At 40.0% G+C, this 22,134-nt stretch overlaps 2 protein-coding genes across 10 annotated transcripts in view; both read left to right on the top strand.

The window, feature by feature from the left end:
- The first annotated feature begins 5,918 nt into the window (after positions 1–5,918).
- thumpd2 (THUMP domain containing 2) lies at positions 5,919–12,820 on the top strand. 2 transcript variants are annotated; one of them, XM_085428072.1, is made up of 11 exons: positions 5,919–6,120; positions 7,222–7,360; positions 7,489–8,079; positions 8,187–8,323; positions 8,807–8,884; positions 9,077–9,129; positions 9,391–9,478; positions 10,884–10,955; positions 11,055–11,169; positions 11,835–11,955; positions 12,248–12,820. In XM_085428072.1, exons 1-11 carry the CDS (start codon positions 6,010–6,012, stop codon positions 12,606–12,608), a joined length of 1,866 nt encoding a protein of 621 aa, XP_085284198.1. In that variant the 5' UTR covers positions 5,919–6,009; the 3' UTR covers positions 12,609–12,820. The 2 variants fall into 2 exon arrangements, with proteins under 2 accessions (XP_085284198.1, XP_085284199.1); XM_085428073.1 differs by having other exon boundaries at positions 5,968–7,332.
- An 857-nt stretch (positions 12,821–13,677) lies between these two features.
- LOC146655350 (mitogen-activated protein kinase kinase kinase kinase 3-like) overlaps positions 13,678–22,134 on the top strand; it is a 47,049-nt gene continuing 38,592 nt past the window's right edge. For all 8 annotated transcript variants that reach the window (XM_085427450.1, XM_085427453.1, XM_085427448.1 and 5 more), the window contains exon 1: positions 13,678–13,911. In XM_085427450.1, coding sequence (XP_085283576.1) covers positions 13,813–13,911 — 99 coding nt within the window. In that variant the 5' untranslated portion in view covers positions 13,678–13,812. The remainder of the gene's footprint in view (positions 13,912–22,134) is intronic.

Genomic DNA, 22,134 nt, shown 5'->3' with positions numbered 1-22,134 from the left:
GACACACATCAGCACTTAAAACAGGCAAGAATGCACACATACATGACACATATAAGTAATGAAATTTTCATGGTCTCTATCTTTTTTACACTCTCCTCTTAAAGATCAGACTTCCTCCTGGGAGAGAGGTTAAAAGGAAAGAAAGCAGAGAGAATAAAAAGAGCGTGTGGAGAGAGAAAAAAAGGAGAAAATAAAAGATAAAGCAAAGGTGGTGCTTATAAAAGACAGGAGTTGGAGGAGCATGACAGATGGACTCCACCTACCTTAATTAAACACACACACGCAACCATGCCTGAATAGTCTGGCCTTTTAAATGACAGCTCTCTTGAAATTGCGCTGAATATTAATCATCACATGCTGAATGTGTAATTTTAGGAGATAATACCACTTGAAACTCCAATTTAGTTTTTAATTAGAAAACTGATCATTCAATCTGTGACATTTAAGTCTGTGCGAGTGTGATTATAAGTCTCTTAATATTATTATGCGTGTGTGAAGAACAGGTGTAGATTAGAAAACGTGCCTAAGCGAAGCTTCTGTATGTCTTTTCCTATGTCATCGTGTCAGAAATCCACTCATGTGGGAGTGGATTTGTGGTTTAGAGCACGGCCTTTTATGGTGCATAATTGATCATTGTGTGACTGTGCTTCATGCTGTGTCATTAGCATCCACATAATGGCTGACATCTACACACTATGCACTAACTTTTTTGGAAAACTTGTATTTTGTTTTTCCAAACTTTCAGCCACAATCATTAGACCTTACCCAGCAGATGAAGCTCCATTTTTCATATGGAGTCCATTTCTGTTCATTCATGTCAGCTGATTAATTCTCTCTGGTCCCATATGATGGTAGTGACCAGCTATGTTGCATGGTTTGCTACCATAGTACTAAGAAAAATACAGGGGGCTGACCCAGAGGGGGCAGAATCAAAGATTTCTAGGGATAAGGTGGGACAAGAAAGCAGATGATTGGCTGTGGCGACCTCTAAAATGAGTAGCTGAAAGAAATAATGCTAAAAAAAAATGTGTGAAGTGGGAAACGCTGGCGCTCGGTCTTTCATTATTTATTAAGTTAAATGAAACATAAAATATGTTTAGTGCACAGCAAATGACAGCATGTATCACCATAGAGATGCTCTGATCATATTTGTGTCTCTGGAAATTTAACACTGTAATTCTGTGCTTATTTGCAACTGTAGCTGCACTTTTTATTATTCTCCTCCTATAATGTATTGTGTTCAAGAATCCATTAATAAGGCTGGCATTATAGAGCTGTAATAAAAAGCTTTCATTTTGTATGGCATATCTAAGCACATGGGATTCCTGAGTGCATCATTTTCCCATTTCTTTCTCCCATTTAAGAGTTTCACCCTCTTTCTCCTTCCATCTGACATTTTCTGCCTCTTTTTCTTCCTTCATCTGCCTCCCTCCTTCTTCCTCACTCTTTCCTTCCTCCCATCATTTATGGAGTGTGGAGGAGAATAAAAACAAGTTTAATGTACAGTAATACATCATGCTTTGACTGGTGTAGCAGGCTGCATCCATATTGTGAAGCTGTTATAGTCACTTAGCAGCTGCGAGGCTAATTATTGCAAATGACGGCTGTTGAAAAGAGTATTAATGTCTCCTTTCTACATGGCTACATCCCCTAGTTTGGGCTGATTAAAGTAGGCACATGCTAAACTTTAAAGAGAAGGAGTGCAGTAAAGAAAAGGGGGAGAGGGTGTCTTGTTAAACCCAGTAAATCCATCTTGAACTTTAAGTGAAGGTGTCATTGAGCAAAGGCGCTCTAATCTCCATCCTGCAGTCCACAAAAGTTTAGATCTAAGGCACTTTGATGTGCTTTTATGATTTAATGAAGTGGCTTTAGCAACAGCAACTGCAAACATTTACTTCCCAAATCTTTCTATGTATGTGATACAATTTTGTTTAATATGCATACAAGAAAAAAACTGTAGGCAAATCACACTTAATGAATTCATCTAGAATAAACACTGCCGCCTTAAGTAATATTACATCAATCAAAAGTTATTCCCTTCCTCACTGTTGTTATGAAAACACATTTACTCACCATAATTTGACACTTTGTCGTGAGCATGCATCACACCGTGATAGGTTACACCAGCTTGCCAACATTTGAGGGTTTTATAGCACAAGTCAGCAGGCACAGTACTGTTCATCCAATAAAGTAAAGGGATTAAATATGTTGGGGTCATTAAAATGTCACAGGAAAAAAAGGAAGATTAAAAAGACAGAATGTCGCAAGGCACGCAGAGAAACACAGATAAGAAAGGGATTTAGAGTAAGTGTCGAAACATTTGGAAAGAGGCTCCCTCTGTATCTCCTAGATAAGAAAAATAGAGACAATTGAATGGAACCACTTACTTCTGCTGCAGGATTTTATTAGTTTTCCTCTCAACTCTCAGTGGACACCTGCTCACAGCCGCCTCCAGGTAATGTACTGCGGCAGAGGTGCGTGTAAGTAATGTGAATGCCCAAACTCATGTGGAAGAAATGTAAAATTGAAAGTGTGTGGACAAAGTGTATGGAAGTGTATGGCTCAAAATACTGACTATGCATTTTCAGTCCATCTAAAGGGAAACCCTCTGCAGAGGAGCTGAGGGAGCCAGGAACTTGTGAGTTGTGTATGTCCACTCAGGCAGCATTCATGCCTGCTCTGTAGGAAGTTTCTGTCAGAAGGAGGGGGCACAGCGAGGGGGCGGAAGATTGTGCCTCAGTGCCTCTCTCCTTCTGAGATTGTAGAAAAATTTTAATAAAAAGTGTTTGGTTTGTGCAGGTGGTCTGGTCTGTCTCTAAACAGTCCAGGCTGCACCCCGGACTGAAGTTAAGTCCTGAAGTTAAGAGCCTGCTAGAGATAAAACCATAGACGAAGAACTGGCTGCTTCGGCATTTTTCTTTTTACCTAATTGGCCTCAACTTCAGGTCCTAAAATCATATTTGCATACACCTCAGTTGTCAGTGAACATTTTAAGCCCACTCGGTCGCGACAGATGGCTGCCCCTTCCTGAGCTTGGTTCTGTTGGAGGTTTCCTCCTTATTAGGAGGGAGTTTTTCCTCCCCACTGTCGCCAAGTGCTTGCTCATAGGGGATTTTGGGGCTTTTTTTAAAACCAACCGCTGATGGGTTCACTGGCATCAAATTCAGGACTCGGCAAATACAGTGGGGCAAAAAAGTATTTAGTCAGCCACCGATTGTGCAAGTTCCCCCACTTAAAATGATGACAGAGGTCAGTAATTTGCACCAGAGGTACACTTCAACTGTGAGAGACAGAATGTGAAAAAAAATCCATGAATTCACATGGTAGGATTTGTAAAGAATTTATTCGTAAATTAGGGTGGAAAATAAGTATTTGGTCACCTCAAACAAGGAAAATCTCTGGCTCTCACAGACCTGTAACGTCTTCCTTAAGAAGCTTTTCTGTCCCCCACTCGTTACCTGTATGAATGGCACCTGTTTGAACTCATCATCTGTATAAAAGACACCTGTCCACAGCCTCAAACAGTCAGACTCCAAACTCCGCCATGGCCAAGACCAAAGAGCTTTTGAAGGACACCAGGAAAAGTATTGTAGACCTGCACCAGACTGGGAAGAGTGAATCTACAATAGGCAAGCAGCTTGGTGTGAAAAAATCAACTGTGGGAGCAATCATCAGAAAATGGAAGACATACAAGACCACTGATAATCTCCCTCGATCTGGGGCTCCACGCAAGATCTCATCCCGTGGGGTCAAAATGATCATGAGAACGGTGAGCAAAGATCCCAGAACCACACGGGGGGACCTGGTGAATGACCTGCAGAGAGCTGGGACCAAAGTAACAAAGGTCACCATCAGTAACACACTACAACGGCAGGGAATCAAATCCCGCAGTGCCAGACGTGTTCCGCTGCTGAAGCCAGTGCATGTCCAGGCCCGTCTGAAGTTTGCCAGAGAGCACATGGATGATACAGCAGAGGATTGGGAGAATGTCATGTGGTCAGATGAAACCAAAGTAGAACTTTTTGGTATAAACTCCACTCGTCGTGTTTGGAGGAAGAAGAATACTGAGTTGCATCCCAAGAACACCATACCTACTGTGAAGCATGGGGGTGGAAACATCATGCTATGGGGCTGTTTTTCTGCCAAGGGGACAGGACGACTGATCCGTGTTAAGGACAGAATGAATGGGGCCATGTATCGTGAGATTTTGAGCCAAAACCTCCTTCCATCAGTGAGAACTTTGAAGATGAAACGAGGCTGGGTCTTCCAACATGACAATGATCCAAAACACACCGCTCGGGCAACAAAGGAGTGGCTCCGTAAGAAGCATTTGAAAGTCCTGGAGTGGCCTAGCCAGTCTCCAGACCTCAACCCCATAGAAAATCTGTGGCGGGAGTTGAAAGTCCGTGTTGCTCGGCGACAGCCCCAAAACATCACTGCTCTCGAGAAGATCTGCATGGAGGAATGGGCCAAAATACCAGCTACTGTGTGTGCAAACCTGGTAAAGACCTATAGTAAACGTTTGACCTCTGTTATTGCCAACAAAGGTTATGTTACAAAGTATTGAGTTGTATTTTTGTTATTGACCAAATACTTATTTTCCACCCTGATTTACGAATAAATTCTTTACAAATCCTACCATGTGGATTCATGGATTTTTTTTTTCACATTCTGTCTCTCACAGTTGAAGTGTACCTCTGGTGCAAATTACTGACCTCTGTCATCATTTTAGGTGGGGGAACTTGCACAATCGGTGGCTGACTAAATACTTTTTTGCCCCACTGTATGTAAGTGGATGTTTCATCATCAAGTGAGGAATCGTCCATTTAAATCATATTTTCGAGTCATATTTAGTTGTATATAAATTTGATTTGTGGGGCACTAAGGCCAATCACAGACTAATTTGGACAATTAGGAAAAAATACATTTAAAAAATTGGAAAAAAAATGGATGTGCCAATGTCTCATATAGGTTTCAAATAATATACCATTTGATTTCAGCATATTTTTCTTACATTTGCAGTGCTCTTAGTGTTATATTCTTATGATTCTGTTCATTTTATGAGTACATTCTTCTGCCTTGCTTCACATCAGAGAATCGGCAATGCATTAGCCTGTCTATATACAAAAGGAAAACTACAAAAATAAAAATATACCGGTAGGTAACTTTCAGATTAGTAAAGCTATCAATGGATTCACTGTGCCCATAGTAAAAAGACTTTATTTCATATTATGTTCAAGTCAGTTGTTATCCAATTTTAAAACTATAAAATATAATAATGTCTATTTTTAGTTTACTTTGTTAATAAAGATTTTTGGGGGGATTTTCAGAAACACTAACATTATACATAGCAAAATATGAAGCAATCCTCTAACTCCCATTTACATACAGACCTGTGGCCAACCTTACAAACCATTTTGCATTTTTTCTAGCTGAGGCTTTCAAAATAGATAACTGGTGATTGTCACAGTGTAATGTGGGCAGCTGCCTGCCTAATGTAACTTAACATCTTCACAATATTTTACACAAAATGAGCAAATGTATCTTTGTTTCCTCAGCTAAAACAGCTCGGCTGCTGTAGCTGGTATTTATGTTGAGAGTGACATCTGATTTAAAAACAGGGAGCAAAAGACACTGAGTAGCATATCTGTCATCATAGAAACAATGCCATAAATGTAAGGAACAAAGGTCAAAGTCTTCATGTGTATACATACACAGACCACATGTGCATACTGTTGTCCAAATAAACTCACAGATATATATGAAAACTCAAGTTTGTGGCGTTAAATTTGTATTCTAATTTTAAAAATGTAATACACACCTATAACTTTTCCCCCTGTGCAACAGAGACCCCTGCTGGTGGGCAAACGACTGGCAACAATTAATGACATAGTTCCGTTTCCGGTGTAAACAAACAAGCCAATATGGCGGCTTTCGTAGTCAAACAAGACTCAGCAGACTGTTGCTAGTAGAGAGCGTCGCTTGTTGAGATTTGACACATTTTATAACATGGATGAACCGGGAAGTGGTGGGAATGTGGTTCGTTACTACTGCACGGCCGGTAACGGTATGGAGGCTTTTTTAATCAACGAGGTGAAGACGAAGCTAGCGGCTGAAGACGTGAGTGTTAGCTACATGCAACAACTAACAGCTACCCCCCCCCAACCCCAACCCCAAAAAAAACAAAATAAAAACCTCGGGGTCTTCATGATTTAAAAGCCTTTAAGAGACAAATATACGGACGCTCTTTGTGTGGAAAGAAAAGGGAAAAAAAGTCATAATTAACTTCTAATGTTGATATTACGAAATCTTTTTTTATTTATGTTATAGGAAATATTCAAATTTACAGCAAAGTTTTATTTAAACGTTTTAGTCAGGCTTTACGTAATTTTGTGATTGTCGCTGTCACGCGATGTAATCCGCACAGGGTTAAAGCATGCGTACAGCCTCAAATATGTACATACACTCCTTCAATAAGTGTTGGCAACAGACACATGGTTGAAGGTTGGCTGTTCCATCCAGACCGTGATCCAAAAAACACATCAAAGCTGGTTTTGGAATGGATAAAGAATGATAGAATTAAGCCTCTAGAATGGCCATCCCAAAGTCCTAACCTCAACCCTGATGGAAATTTGTGGGGTCTTTTTAAAAGTCAGGTCTATGCCAGGAAACCAACCAGTTTAAATAACCTCTACTAATTCTGACAAGAAGACTGGGCAGATATCTAATTAGAATTATGCCAGAAGCTTGTTGGCTAGCAAAAGTGCTAAGGGACATTTAATCAAATATTAGAAGGGCTAATATATATTTATTTGAGCCTGTATGTACGTTTTTGAACCTGCTTGGGTTAGAGAAAATACAAAATAAATTTAATCCTGTGCACCAATTTTTTTTTAAAAGTTGTTAAAGATGTACGCTGTACAATCACTATGGAAAAAGAACAGTTCAAAGAAATCATCAACAGTCCCAAATTGCTGCCCATGATGAGTGTATGCAAACTTCTGATCACAACTGTTAACATGATCTGAGCCAGCTGTTGTCTCAGTGTGTAGAGAAACTGTTGGCCATCCACATGAGTGGTTATCAGTGTTCAATCACTACGACCAAGCCAAAGTGGCCTTTCTCTGAAGGTTAATCTACTATAAGACGGGGTTAAAAATTAACTTTTTGATGAAAGATGTAGAAGAGCTCTTAAATGTGAATGTGGACTTTTGCATTTAGGTGTGTCAAATTCCAGGTAAAGTGTTATTCAGCTCTTCTGCAAAGATCAACAGAGTTAGTAACCTGAAGGGTGCAGAGAGACTCTTTCTTCTGTTGAAACAAGACTCGCCGGTGAGTCTGTCTGCCCACACCAGCACAGGTAGTAGCCTCAAACTAACTCCAAGAACCTATACATACAATTAATACAAAAACATAAGCAATACCATTCAGTGTTTACATACCACTTCTGAACTGACTTCTGTATCGCGTTTTTTGTAATATTTATAGCAAAGGCAGCCTCTGTGCTACAGTCCAGACTGTTGGATGACAAGAATCAGTGGACCAGTGCTGTAATGACATGGAGTCGACTGCAGGGGGAGCTGACAGGCAGCAAAAACACCATCAAAACATCAAGCCCTGCCCTGGGAGTGACAAGGAAGAGGGAGGATGAGATGAGAGGGAGTGACGAACAGAGCAGAGAGGGGGAGAAGAGCCTTGTAGAGTTTAGAAGTACAGGAGGGGAGAGGAAGGAGGAGATTGACAAACAGAGAAGTGGTGGACAAAATGGAGTATCCACAATGGCACAGAAGAGAAAGAGAGATGAGGAGGAGGAGGAGAAGGAGAGGAAAGTGGCAGCTTGGGACACAGGCATTGAGAAGACTGTAGAAAAGGGGAAGGCATGTGAGGAAGAAAGGACGAGAGAGGAAGAAGCAGAGGGGATGTTAGAGGAGTTTATCGACTGTACACATGGAGCATACGTCAATGGGGGAGGACCAGTTTGTGACCACACAGCATCCAGGCTGGAGCACCGTGGAGCAAGTAGCAGCAGGAAGATGGATGACATAGCAAAGGATTTCACTGAAGAAAGTCAGGAAAATGGTAATGCAATGGCAACATTTTATTTTTGAGACGGCTTATACATCAGTGACTTCTGAGGTTAAAGTCTTTATATATTTATGTCTCCTCGTGTTTATCTCCATATGAAGTGAAGACCACCGGAGAAAAAAATCAGACACTGCTGACAACCTGTGAGGATAAACCAGAGCTGCTTTCCTGTATCCCGGTCTCCTTCAGGATCAGCTGCAAATGTTCTGGATCTCTGTCACGATGCTTGGGCGCACAGGTAGGAAATGTTAAAGTCTGTGTCTCTGCTTCTTTTTACAGGTGTTTAACAGAAATGAAGTGCAGGGGCAGCATGATAGCTCAGTGGTTAGCATTAACTGCACCTGGGTTTAAAGTAGGTATGAGTCTTCAGTGTAAAGTCTCAAAGTTCTCACAGTGCTTTGAGCAGGTTTCTCCAAGAGCTCTAGTTTCTCCCACCACTGAAAAACACGACATGTTAATGCTACCACAACACTCACCACAACTTATGTAAGAATAAGTTATCTTAACACAAATGTTCAGAGATACGAGTTGTCATTTCTCCTCTAATAGTTTATCGGTTTAACTTACCCAGACAAAGGGTGTTGCGGCAATAATTGTTTAAAAGGATATATACTTTTAATCTCTCTATATTACTAAGTGCAATCCCTGGGATCCACATAGAAACAGACATTCATATTCAGTGGATATGTTCAAAAAAATGTTCTACTTTTGTGTGAAACAGGAGGTGAGCAGAGTGATTGGAGCAGGTCTGAGCAGACTGCTGGGCTGGAAGGCTGACTTGAAGAATCCACAGTTGGAGGTAATCAGTTGTGTTTGAAAAACAATCTGTTGGATTGCACTGATTATAAGTTCAGTTAAGTTTTGTCTTACAATAGAAATGTTTGCAATATAAATAGTCCATCTGTAGTTAATTGCTTTGCAGAGAGTCTTGCCTGTCTTTTCTGGCACTTCAGCTGTAATATTATCTATTGTTGTTGTTGTTTTTCTGTAGATAAATGTCCATTTGAGTGATGACTACTGCCTGCTCGGGATCCCACTGACCAGGTTATTGACAGTGATGTTTTACATTTAACACAGTAATATACATCGAAGTCTCAGTACAGCAACAGACCTCTTATACATTATGCAGTTCTTTTATTGTCACTGCTTATAATATGCTCTGTCTGTTACAAGTTTAGCTTACTGCTTTTTGCCATTAAGACCCACAAATGTTTAGTCAAATGACTTAAGATGAACCGGTCTCTTTAATATTATATCTGTAATTAATTTGATAAGAAGTAATAAGTTGAGTCTTCTTTCCTTCAGGTTGCCTCTTGCTAACCGGAGCTATATAAAAATCACAGGACTAAGGTCTACAACAGCCTGGGCCATGGCCTCACTGGCTCATATACAGGTGTATATACTACTGTACACACAGCTGTTCTGTGCCTGTTGCAGGTTATGGTTTGAATACTCATCATCATCATCATTTATTTATATAGCACTTTAAAACACACCTGGTAGACCAAAGTGCTGTACAATACTAATATGCACATAGTAATAAAACCAGACATAGCAATAAAATATATATATATATATATATATATATATATATCAGTTACCCACAGAGTTAGCAGCAACTGCTCAGCTGACCGAAGGGAACGAGTGGGTACATGGGGCTTCAACAAGTCAGACAAATAAACAGGTGCCAGACCATTTAGAGATTTAAAAACCAATAAAAGGACTTTAAAAGGGTCCTAAATTCAATTGGAAGCCAGTGTAGAGAGGTCAAAATCGGAGTGATGTGATCAAATTTCCTTCTGCCAGTTAAAAATTGTGCTGATGAATTCTGAAACCATGACGGAGTTATATTATTATGTGCACAAATAAGAAGGCATCATCACATCATGCAAGCAGAGCTCTTCCATTTATGTTTGTGTAGCAAAATGATTTGCCTCTAGTTTTGTTTGTGGTTTTTACTGTAAATGGGTGGCGTTCCCACTCCGGCTCAGGGAAAGGTTTTTGGCCCAGGTAGAGGTTTTACATAGGGGTGCAGGAGATTGACAGATGGAGTAGAGCTACATCTGCTGTAATGTAGGTTCTGTATCTGTCTATTGTGTATTGTAAACACCGAGCGTAAAAATGAAGCTTTTAGTTTACCCTGTTGATCTACACCTCACCTATGGCCATGAGCTCTGGGTAGCCACTGAACGAATGAGAATGCAGATACAAGTGGTGGAAATGAGTGTGACTGAGCTCTCCCTTAGAGATAGGGTGAGGACTTCCACGATTTGGGAGGTACAGCTGCTTGGAATTTGACTAGGATGCCTCCTGGGCAAGGTATTCCAGGCATGTTCTACCAGGAGGAGGCCCCGGGGTAGACCTAGAACATACTGGAGAGATTACATCTCTTAGCTGGCCTGGGAATGCCTCAGCATTCCCCCAAATGAGCTGGAGGAGGTGGCTGGGGAGAAAGAGGTCAAGACTTCTCTGCTTAAGCTGCTGCCCCCGTGACCCAGCTCCAGAGAAGCAGTAGAAAACGGATGGATAGTTTAGTTTGTTTTGCCTATTTGGAGCTGGGAAGATTTTTGATATTTACTTAATTACATGTGCTAAAGTAACAACTTTTACTGTAGCATGTGTTTTTACAAAGTGAAAGTACTTTGGCTAGTCTACCACCCCCCATCTGATCCACTTAAAGAGCCCTTAGTATGATGTTAGTTGTCTGTCACTTGGCATTCAGTGTGGTGAACCAGTCACAGTCATACTTTTTGTGGTTAACCAGCTGTATGCGCTGTATGCTGTGTTCTGTTTTCTAGCCAGGCTTCCGTGTGGTTGACCCAATGTGTGGGGTGGGGACCATCTTAATAGAAGCTGCACAGGAGCATAAGGTCAGAAAAGAAATCATGTACTGTTGATCTTTAAAGTGTAGAAATGTTTAGAAAAGTTTGTTTATGAGGTTTAAAAATCCCTGTTTCTGGGATTTTCAGGATGCCTGTTTCCTGGGTGTGGATATTGATGAAGCACAGCTGCAGAAGGCCAGTGAGAACATAGCATTTGCTGAGTTGGAAAACAGAATAAACCTGCTGAAAGCGTCGTCTCTGGGTAGGTCAGCTGCACACAAAAAGAGCAGTAAAGTAAGCTAAATATTACATTATTAATACATGTCTTACTTAATTGTATTAAACTAATGTTCTCATTTAAAAAGAGGGACAGACGTTAACTTTTTAAATCGCACCAGTTGTAAATCCAGTGCAATACAAGTGGATTTTAAGGCGCACGACAGATGGCCCTGTGTGCATGAATGAATCTAGTCATGTGTAAAATTAGCCAGACATGTGAAAATATAGATAAACATGAAAAAATTATAATGTGCACATTTCTTTGAATGTCACATATGACATGTTCAGTCTTATCAAACCTGACTGGCGTTACTTATATGAGGTTAGTCTTTATGGTATCTTAGAGTACATTTCTTTTTTTAATAGAGGAATTATATCTTGATAAGACCGACCACCATAAAGTAGCTCACATTTTCACATTTTTAAAAAGGATTAAATTATAAATTGAATTACTATAAATTAAATTTTAACTATATTACAAATTCATGTCTTTGAGAAGTTAAATATTGAATCTTAGCTCCTGAATTTTCACTGTGGATGCATGGCTGCATTTTTTGGATAGGACTCAGTGAGTGGGAGGTTAGTGTGAAGCCTGTTGTCGTATATTAAATTACCTCTAGGCTTGTTTGTCCTCCTCTGTGTGTGCAGTACTGCCTGTGCCCAGTGCCACTGTAGACGCTGTGATCTGTGACCTGCCATTTGGCAGGAAGTTTGGCTCCAGAATAGACATGGCTGCCAACTTGCCACTCATCCTGACAGAGATGGAGAGGTTTGTTCCTATGTTTGTCGGTCTCAATTGTTTCTTTTAGAATTGTTTGGCGAAACAGAAAACATTACTTGTTTTCTCTGTGAATGTGTGTGCACTGTGGATTTTTAGCTTGGGAGTCACTTTGCACATCAGTACACATCCTAAGCTGTCTTATTGTTCTGTTTTTTAGTTAGTTAGTTTTTTTTTTAATAGGAAAAACTAAATTAATGCATAGATAAAAATGTCATAGCCATTATTGGAATAAGCATTGAAAGATAGAGATGCAACTATTATAACAAATGTTTGTGTCTAGAGTTCTCCGTCCTGGTGGTATCCTGGTGCTCCTCCTGAGTCCTCAGTTGTCCTGTCTACTCAAAAAACTTCTAATACAATATGATACTGGACCAACATCTAACCCTGAAACAAAGCCTCAGACTGGGATGCAAAACTGCCCATCTTCTTCCAGATCTCCTTCTAAGAAGCAGACTTTCCAAATCCACTCTGGGGTCAAATCCTCACCAAGCCAAGAAACCAAGCTTCAACACAGTCTGCCTTTCACTGTGTCCTCATTGAAGCATCAAGCAACTTTCAGAGTCAGCTTAGGAGCAATAGATGGACTTATTCATAAATATGTCAAAACAGACTGTTGTGTTTTCAGGGATGTTATGTTTTAAGGCACTTGGTTTGATTTTCTTTGTTGCTAACATGTAAAAAAAAAAGTGGCCATGTTGAAATACCACTGTGTTTTAACCGCTCTGTAACATGTTTTGGTTTGCTTACAACTTTTTAATTGTAAATGAGATTTCCAGGTATTTAAAATATGTTTTGGAAGCAGCTGAGAAATTATTTTTGAAAGCTTACAAGTAAAGAAATTTTGATTTTCCAATCCTCCAGCAGTGCTTGACCTCTAATTTCTAAAATCCTGCCCGTGGCACTCATTCCCAAGCTCACTTATTCATTGATTATGGTTATCTTTAAAAAGCAACTCACAAATGTTGCTCAGTATCTCAACATGTTCATAAAATTGCCAGACACTGCCTTTTTTTGCATTACTTTTTAATCAAACTGTGATAAATTGTGAATTTCTTCTCAACACTTTTCAGGTTAATAACACTGGCATAGTCCCCTGCTTTTTGTTTTGCTAATGGGGGACCATTCCATGGTGACTGTATGGGTTTTTTTTTTAAGAGTTTTATGGCAGAAAATAGTTTACTTTTTAAATCAATTGTGTGTTTAACTGTTTCATTATTTGCTAACACCACTGGAAAATATGAAATATCTCTAAAACGGTAACAGGAAAAGATGGGATTGTTTTTCCCTGCATCACAGACCCCCTCACTGAATCATAAAGTTGCCATCTGCCACTGTTTAGCCCTGCTTAGCCCAGTTTTACATTAAGGGAGCCAAATAATGCAGCCATAGAGCTTAGTGTTTTTCATTCATTTCCTTTCCCCTACAGCTTCCTGTGTAAATCCCAAAATCTGACTTTATTTTCATTATATAGTGAAATCAGTGTAGGTTTGGATTATAATTTGTATTTTTTCTGCTGTTTCTTAATATGTATCCATACAAGCAACTAGTGAAGTAGTAAGCAAATAGTAATAATTTAATTGCATTTTAATTACCATATTCAACTACGAAATCCGTTTCCAAACGCATTAAAATTTAACAACACACGTCTCCCCCATCAGACACCATGGAGAGGGTACGCCATGATGTCCATTGCGCATGCCCAATGCGCAGTGGAAGCCATGTTGGAGCTACATTGGATTCAGGCTGGGATTTTCTGACGCCGTATGTTTTTCTTTAAATATCTGTTTTCGTACATTGTTGGGGTTCGTAAACCGTGCGCGATCGGCGCCGTAATCGGCAGTGGAAATGATGAACTCCAGTGTCGACCTGTCCCGGCGGAATCCACAGGAGGATTTCGAGCTGATCCAGAGGATAGGAAGCGGCACATACGGAGATGTGTACAAGGTAAAACTGCAGTGCGCAATCACATAGTTCCATTTTCGGACACAGAGTAGTTAAACACCACCAGCGTATTTACAGTCTTGTGGTCCTACAGTGGTGTTATAACAGTAACGAATCGTTTCTATAGCCATAAGTGGGCTGTTTCTAATATGCTGTTACCAGAAGGTTTTTGTTTTGATGCTTGTTGGTACAGTAATTACTGTGCTACTCATGTTATAATTCCATTGTCGGACACACAGCAACTGTTTGACTTCGCTTGTGTTTATGGTTGTTATTGTCTTGGCCTTTTTATCCATGCTTGTTTAGAGATCCGGGTTACCATTATGTTAATGTTTTCTGGCTGCTAACATGCCTGGGTTAAGACTTAGTTAACGTTTAATGTAAACCCAACGTTAATTCTTGGTTTGTTGAGCACCGATCATATTTACCTCCGTGTAAGTGAGTTGTTGCACAAATTGTGCTACGTCGACGTGCTTGTTTGTACTCGCTGGACTGTGGCTGTGGTCTAAATTGCGTTGTGAATAACAGCAGTTAATGTTAAAGAAGAAGTAGGAGTGGTTGATGCTTGTCCGGTAATAGACCTGCAGTAGCTTAGCTGTCCGACAACGGACTACTAACTTGATAGCATCAAGAAGCTAGCTGGGACGTCTTGATGCTACATGAGAAAACTGTCGCAAGTAGTGAACATGCAGTGATTTGTTACCCTTACACGAACACACACTAAAAAAGAGACTACCTGATAGTTTACTGGCTGTTTGTAGTATCGTAGAGGCTTCGCAAAACATGTTAAACCTGTCCGCGTATCCCGGACAGAGACTGACAGCTGCCTTTCCTTTGGCTAAAGCGCTCAGATCTGACCAAGCTACAACAACAACAACCGTGAAATAACCACTTCATATTGTTGTTTTTCACACTTTAACGTCAGTAGGCACTCGTCGGGTCATTTTTAAAGAACTGTGGTGCTCATTTTTATGTAGGCTGTGTAATACAGTTGGCCTCTTAGTCACTGGGCTCCACACTTTACCGAGGCCCAGTGCTGGGAACCCAAAGCCTGTAATCCAAACTGTAAGGAAGTTCCTGAATGCTGTGCAACTCCATCATAGTCTCAACGACTGTGTCATTGTTCGTTATATGTAACACAAAACAACAGCAGTAATAGCCACGTACCACAACAGAAACACAACAAGCTGGTCATGTATCATGGGAAATGATACAAAATATGACAAAGTATCCACAAATAATGCTGCAGTACATGAAAACCAATGAGAATATGTAGGACAGGATACTGTAACTCTAAAACTAAGAACCATGGACATAAAAAAGTAAACCTATCAGTCTCACCCGTTTGATCTGCCCTCTGTAGCAAATCAGTAAGGTTACAAAAGTTAACCATCTATACCCTCAGTTATGTATTTGTTTGTGTAATAGTCACTCTGTTGTGGAATTTAACTGCTGTGTGAGGGAGGCTTTTTGTGGACGGGAGATTCATTAAACACGGTAATAGGACTTGATGATGTTTGGTTAACCTCCAGGGTCTTTGTGGTAATTACAGGAATCCTAAAGACTAGAGATATTAAATGTTTCCAGTCTTTTTGAACACGCACAGTCTGTTAATTTCAATCCTAAATAGTCCATCATATGCATATTATATCCTTATTTATTTTGTGTGCGTTTTCACAAGTGCCCCTCATACCCGCCCACCGTCCGCTGCTCCTAATCTTGTTTGTTTCTAATTTAAGTTCAGTATCTTGCCTTGTTGTAGATAGGTAGGTTGGCATCTCAGACTTGATTCCCCTTCCAGGCCTGGAACAAGCAGCACATAGCTGATTAATGTGCACCAAAGTAACTTGAAAAACAGTTATAAAGGACAAAAATCACACAACTACACAACTTAAATATGGCAGAATTATGAGTTAAGTTGTAATTTCTCACTGGAAGCAGATTAATATGTTGATAAGGATGCTATACTGTAGAAACTATGATCATTATGTAGCTAAATGTCTATTTCATTGTTTCAGCAGGAATTTACTGAAAGACCTGAAACCTCTGGATGTGCTTCTAAGCACCAAGGGACATGGTAAACCTCACCGATGCCTATATTTGGTTCTACCACTGTGTGAAAAAGTGTGGCTTGGACAGGAATGTTTGAGCAGGAAATAAAGCATGAACTCTGCTAGCTTGTTTTCTCCTCTGTTTGTGGACCTGCCACTCTTTGTGTATCTGTTAGAAACTGTAGGAGGAGCATTGGCTGATGTTGAGACAGGCCTTCTGTGTAAAAGATCACAAATCTGAGCCTCACAAAAGAGAGTTTTCAGGGTGAATTTGTGGCTCAAATTTTACAAAGAGGGGAACCCGTATTTTGTGAAACCACCACCATGGTAGTTAGTAATATATGTAAAGCGAGCCATTTCAGGTCAAATAAGCACCAAGGGTTCAGGTGTTTCTCCCAAAACCCAGGTAAGGATGGAGGAAAATACCTTAAAATGGTGAACAGTCAGTAGAACTACAAGTCTCTGTGTCATATGATTAAAATGTTTACCTTCAAAGTAAGGTGACGTAAGGTAGACATAAGGGTTGTGGCACAACCCTGGGGCTGTGTAGTAAGTTGGGACAAGTGAGTATTTAATGGTGGTCAGTTTATCCGCATTTAACACCACATTATTTCCCCAGAAATAAATAACAGAAACTAGACACAGGATTGGTATTCCTGAACGCAAATCCTCCACGTATCGTTACTGGAAAACAGCCTTCCTACTCCTCTTGTATTAGAGGTGACAGTTTTGTCTGATTCACATATTAAGCTCCTTCTCACCTTCGTGGATTACACTGCCTTTTGAAAACAAAAGGTATATTCAGTGTCAACTTTCATGTTAAGAATTACCGGAACATGATAGCAGTAAACTGCACGCAGCACACTTATGTTTGCCAGTCTTGTTGGTGAGTCAAAGATAAGCCAACAGAAAAAAAAATGACATTGACAAACCGAGCTTTCTCTCACTACCATTTTTATTGATTTGCCACTTAATTCTGGGCGAGCGGTGGAGCGACTACACTCTTCTTTTTAAGTTCCACTTTATCATTTATACTGCTTCAATAAATGCAAGTATCAGCTCAATATGTTGCTCTAAAGTCATAAAAAGAAATCTGTTCCAGACGTACTACTGCTGTACCTGCCCTCACTCTATTTGCGTCAACAGACAAAGCACAGACCGAGTATTCATATGAAGGCTTATTTTGTTTGAGAATTTGAGATTGTTGTGTTCTCACGAAACACTTCAAGAATCTGCAAAATATTAGATATCATGTAAGAGGTTAGCAATGGTATTATGGCTGTTTACCTTTTTTTAAACTGATTTTGAGTCCGTTTACTAGCATGGACATCTGCATATGCCAGAGTCGACATAGTTATTTGTGTCTGGTTATTGACACTGAGAAAAGCAGAACGTTTTTTAAATGTATTGTGGGGAGAATTTGCGTTTTAAAATGGCCTTAACTTGAAACTCTGCATTAGGATGTTGGAAAACTGGCGCTGGAGGAAGTCACGCAGTTGTCAGAAAGAAGACTGCGGTGTGGTTCGAGTCCTTTTTTGAGGTTTATGTTTTGCTTTGTCTGGTTTTTACTTCCCTTGATTTAACCAGGAAAGCTTGTGCTTCTTCATTCTGTGCATTAGAAAATGATACTTAACCAAAACATTCAAATGTGATAGCAAGGGATCCTTTACAGCAGCGGCCCCCAACCTTTTTTGCGCCATGGACTGGTTTATGTCCCACAATATTTTCACGGCCTTTAAGGTGTCGCGGATAAATACAACAAAATAAAACCAGTACCGGTACCAAAAAAATAAGATGTATTCATAACACACGGGAAATGTCCCAGGGAAACCGAGTTAACGATAAAAACGATAAAAAAAATAACAATAAAAGCTGATTTAAAAACACCAAAAACCATAATTTTCACACCCGAGCCTCAATTCTCAATTCTCGTGGCCTGGTACCAAACGACCGGTCCATGGCCCGGGGGTTGGGGACCACTGCTTTACAGGCATCCATACACAATGTGTTGGGAGTGATAGGGCCCGTCTCACTACTGCCATCATCCAATGTGTGAAGATGGAGACACCAAAGGCGAGTGTGTATCTGCGACACACAGTTGAAGCTGTATTACGTGGCTTTCTTTGCACATTCACTTACTTTTTTGAAAGAATGGAAAGAATGATATCCATATTGGTTATAAATGTGACAGTAATAGTTCCCCTGCCCTGAACTTGTGTGTGTGGCACAGTTGAGTCTCCGTAGTATAGGAATGCAGGAATCTTCGCTTCCTCCATGTGTGTGTGTTCATGTCCTATTGTTTCACAGCAGTCTAACAGAGGAAGACGGTGGAGCGGTGAGCCCCAGTGCAACACATACACACAGAATAAGATGAATGTATCATCACCTGCATAGTCACGCAAGCACAGATGGCTGTAGAGTCACAATTGAAGCTGCTGGTCCACAACCATCCTGTTTTTGTCCTTGTTCCTTCAGTTGTTTTCTCACTGTGGTGGAGTATAAAGACTTCAGAGTACATACTTTCAAGCAATGCATGGTTTGTGAAGTACGTTGAAAATTTTAGTTGCTATCCTGTTAATCTACTCTGCAGGATTTTGTCTCTGCGCCACTAGTGCTGCGAAGTACCGATAACTTGCATGTTTACAGGGTAATTAATAATGCAGTGCAGTGGCAAGGAACTGGTAATAACAACACTGTGACTGTGCTGTCATGCAGCGTGGTAGATACTGTAGTTTGGTTTCCTGTTACAGTAGGTATAATACAGATGTGATACTTTCTGCTTCTGCATATATGCGAGGGTCTGAGTGATGTCAAATTTTAAGGGTGTAAATGTGGCTCTGTGAAGGCATCCACATACCAGTCAAATTGTCGTGGTAAGCCAGCACTGCCATTATGTTGCAAGAGTACTGTGGCATGGCAGCTAAGCATCCATGAGGTGTCAGTAGGTGTTAATCCTGGCCTTAATGCTGCTGAAAAATGCTAATGTTAAAAGTTTGTTGCCTGCAGTCAAGCAGGGATCACATTAAAACCAAAAAACACTGCGTTTCTGACAGTTTTGTTCACTTCCTTGCACAGCGCAAGTCAGATCATTTAGTTGGTACAGGGTCTTTTATTTTGAAATTGGACTGGATTTTCTATCTTCCTGTCAGCATCTTTTCCTATATGTAGTTGACAAAAATGGAGTAAGAAAGTGTTATTAGCTTTACAACATGGAGAGATACTTCTAGGGTGCGTCAGAAACATACAGTAGTTTGTCAGGTGGAGGCAGAACCATTATCTTCAGTGGGTGCGATCAGCTCTGTCAGCCTCATCCGAGGTACAGGACGACAGTGTATTCCTGGGATTAGTGTGTGATCAAAGATTTTCAGCGTAGACATAATTGCCTTTCTTTTAGGGAGTGCAAAATTAAAATGCTTTGTTTAACAGATGAATTCAGAGCTCTTGTGCAACACTTTGTAATCCTTGCTCTGTATAGACTGTCAAAATTGACATGTCAGTCTCCTGTTCAAAGCATTTTAACTATGTAAACAAATCAGCAGCCCACTCTGGTACACAATATCTTGAACGAGGGTGTAACCAGTTATTTAAAGTTCAGCTTAATCAGGTTAATACAGGTCCATGCACAATCCTGTAGGCTGGAGTCGATCATTTTATTTAATCCTAAATGAGTAATAAAAAGAGTCTGCCAGGATTAGCTGTTGGTTTGCACAATCCACACAGTGAGTGGTGTGACTCCAGTTGAGCACAAAAGACGTTATGGTGTGATGTGAGGAAGTCTGTGGGCCTTCCCTTGTAAAGCAGCATATTTGCTGCATTTGAACTGGAAAACTTCCACTCAGCAAGTTTTGCTCTTTTGAATTAAAGGAGCTGCTACTGTTACTTTTTGAAGTTGTTTCTTACTTGATTTGACTCTTGTGTTGCATGTTTTGTGATGCAGCTTTTATGGTTTGTATTATTTTTGTCATTTCAAATACTTGGCACTAGGGCTGTGCAATATGACCCATAATCTCATATCCAGATATAAGAATTCTGTCGTCCCGATAACGATATAAATCACAAAAATGTAACATTTTCTGTAAATTATGTGAATCTCGGGCAGCTCGTTTTGCGGGAAGTGTTTCCAGCTGCGCGTCATGTAGCTGGACTCCAGTGTTTTAACCGATGCATGAAACATAAATTTTTAGACATAAGTTGTAAAGGCCGCCGTTTTCTTTGAGTAGAAAAGCCTGTTCTAAAGTTTGAGTCTAAGGTTTATTTTTTAGTACCTGGCGGCTCTTTTTTAAATTCTCATCATCTGCTCTTTCACGTGATTCAGTTTATTTTGAAAAGTCTCAACAGGATCTTGAGCTTTATTGTGAAAGGTTTATGTGGAACATAAACAAGCGGACACGCGATGCTGTTACCGTCGTTGTTGCTAATCACAACGCATAAAAACAGGCGCTTGTCCGTAGGTAGTGTGGTTATATTACATATAAGAGAAAGAGAGAACTTTAAGAAATTAATATAGCCACTACAGTGACCATCAAAAGGATGAAAAAATATTGCCGTAAACAGTTTATTTTGCGACACCACGAAACAAACGATAGCGTAAAATGAAACGATAGACGTTTTTTTTTATCGCCATCCGATATATATCGTTATATAGAACAGCCCTACTTGGCACTTTAAATGCTTAAATTAAATCAGGGCAACATTAAAGCTAATGAAAGGCCACAATGAAAATAAAGAGAGCTAGTTATTACATTGGACTTCCAAATATGTGGCTCCTAGTCTCTTTGCTTAACTATGACACAGAAAGAAACACAAAGCGCTATTTTACCACACTTGGTTAAATGCCTTTTTGATGGCTTGAGGAGTAATACAGATTCCTGTATTCCTGGCAACAAGCTCAAGTTTTCAGATGCAATGGACTCTGTGAATTTGCCTCATCTTTAACGGAAATGTCTGTTTGGATTGGGTTCTATTTGTGCTGACTGCCACCTACACCAATTGTTTTAAATACAGCAGGGGTAATTTTACGCTCTTCAGCAGTAATATGTCACTGAAATTTATAGGCCCCTCTTTACTAAGGACTAGGAAGGCCTTAGATCTCTGTGTTGTTTGGATCATCTTGTTGATTATACTTGTGCCAGAGTACAGCGCTTTTGCTGAAGTTGTTCAGTAACTCCTGGCACCGTAATAGCAAAAGCATCAAATCCTATTTCAAGATGTGATGATATTGAGTTCTTAACCCTGGCTCGGGCTAAATGCCAAACTCCTGGAAGGAATTTTTATGTCTGTTTTGACGATCGTTGCTTGTGTTATGAATAAATGTACTTTTTCTATTACTCCACTAACACTGTTGCTGCATACACATAGTGCACATATTTATGCAGACGTTTGGGTGGGTCGGACTTACAGCGGTGTGTGAGGTGCGTGGTATGCAACTTCACAGGCTGACACTAAATGTTGATGCCAGTGATGTGAATTATACTGATAATTTGCAGCATGCATACATGGTACAACTTTGAGTGCTTAAAAAGAAAGAACGGTTGAAGTGGACTTGAAGTTCTGGGTGATTCTTTTTGTGTGTCTCAGCGCTTATGGGTGTTCTACTTGAATGAGTGGGTATTTCGTTAAAAAACAGGTGTACAAATTAAGCGCACTCAACTGCATTTGGCTTTCACCTCACCTGTCCCCGCCGCCTGGGGCCATGTGTTTGTAATGGCTCAATGACGTCGTGAATTGGACTAAACTTTGAGTAAACAAGCTATGGAGCCAAAATATGTTACTTATGGAACACCATCTTTATAAACTTAACTTGCAGACTAATCAGCAAGTTGGTAAAGTTAAATCCAAGAGTAATTGTTTAAAAATTGTGTAAGCTTTTTATGTTTTTCCAGTATGTTTAAAATGGTTCAAGCTTCATCGCTTAACCAGCAGAGGAAAAGATCATGTTTGTCTTTTAAAAAAGTAACAATCTTAAGGGAGAATTAAGATGTAAGTTGAGTAATTAATGTTAATGAGCAAACTAAAAGCAGAAACTCTTAAGTCATGAACTTGACATTACTTAATGCACTGGTTATCTTAAAGTTCAGTGAAGCGTGGTGGTAATTGGAAGGACAGCTGAAATCGCTTGGAGAAATCTTGTCAAAGGAAGTAAATGGCTAACTACTATTGTAATTGTTGCCCCGGG

Source organism: Rhamphochromis longiceps, linkage group LG13 (assembly GCF_057381845.1).
Source record: "Rhamphochromis longiceps isolate RC_006_pf linkage group LG13, R_longiceps_female_GT1.1, whole genome shotgun sequence".
In the NCBI taxonomy this organism is placed as follows: Eukaryota; Metazoa; Chordata; class Actinopteri; order Cichliformes; family Cichlidae; genus Rhamphochromis; species Rhamphochromis longiceps.
This window is presented reverse-complemented; position numbering and strand designations above follow the sequence as displayed.

Coding starts and splice junctions, on each gene's coding strand:
- thumpd2 (XM_085428072.1), top strand. CDS start 6,010: ATGGATGAACCGGGAAGTGGTGGGAATGTGGTTCGTTACTACTGCACG. Junction 7,361..7,488: donor GTCTGCCCACACCAGCACAG/GTAGTAGCCTCA, acceptor TAATATTTATAG/CAAAGGCAGCCTCTGTGCTA. Junction 9,130..9,390: donor CTCGGGATCCCACTGACCAG/GTTATTGACAGT, acceptor TCTTTCCTTCAG/GTTGCCTCTTGCTAACCGGA.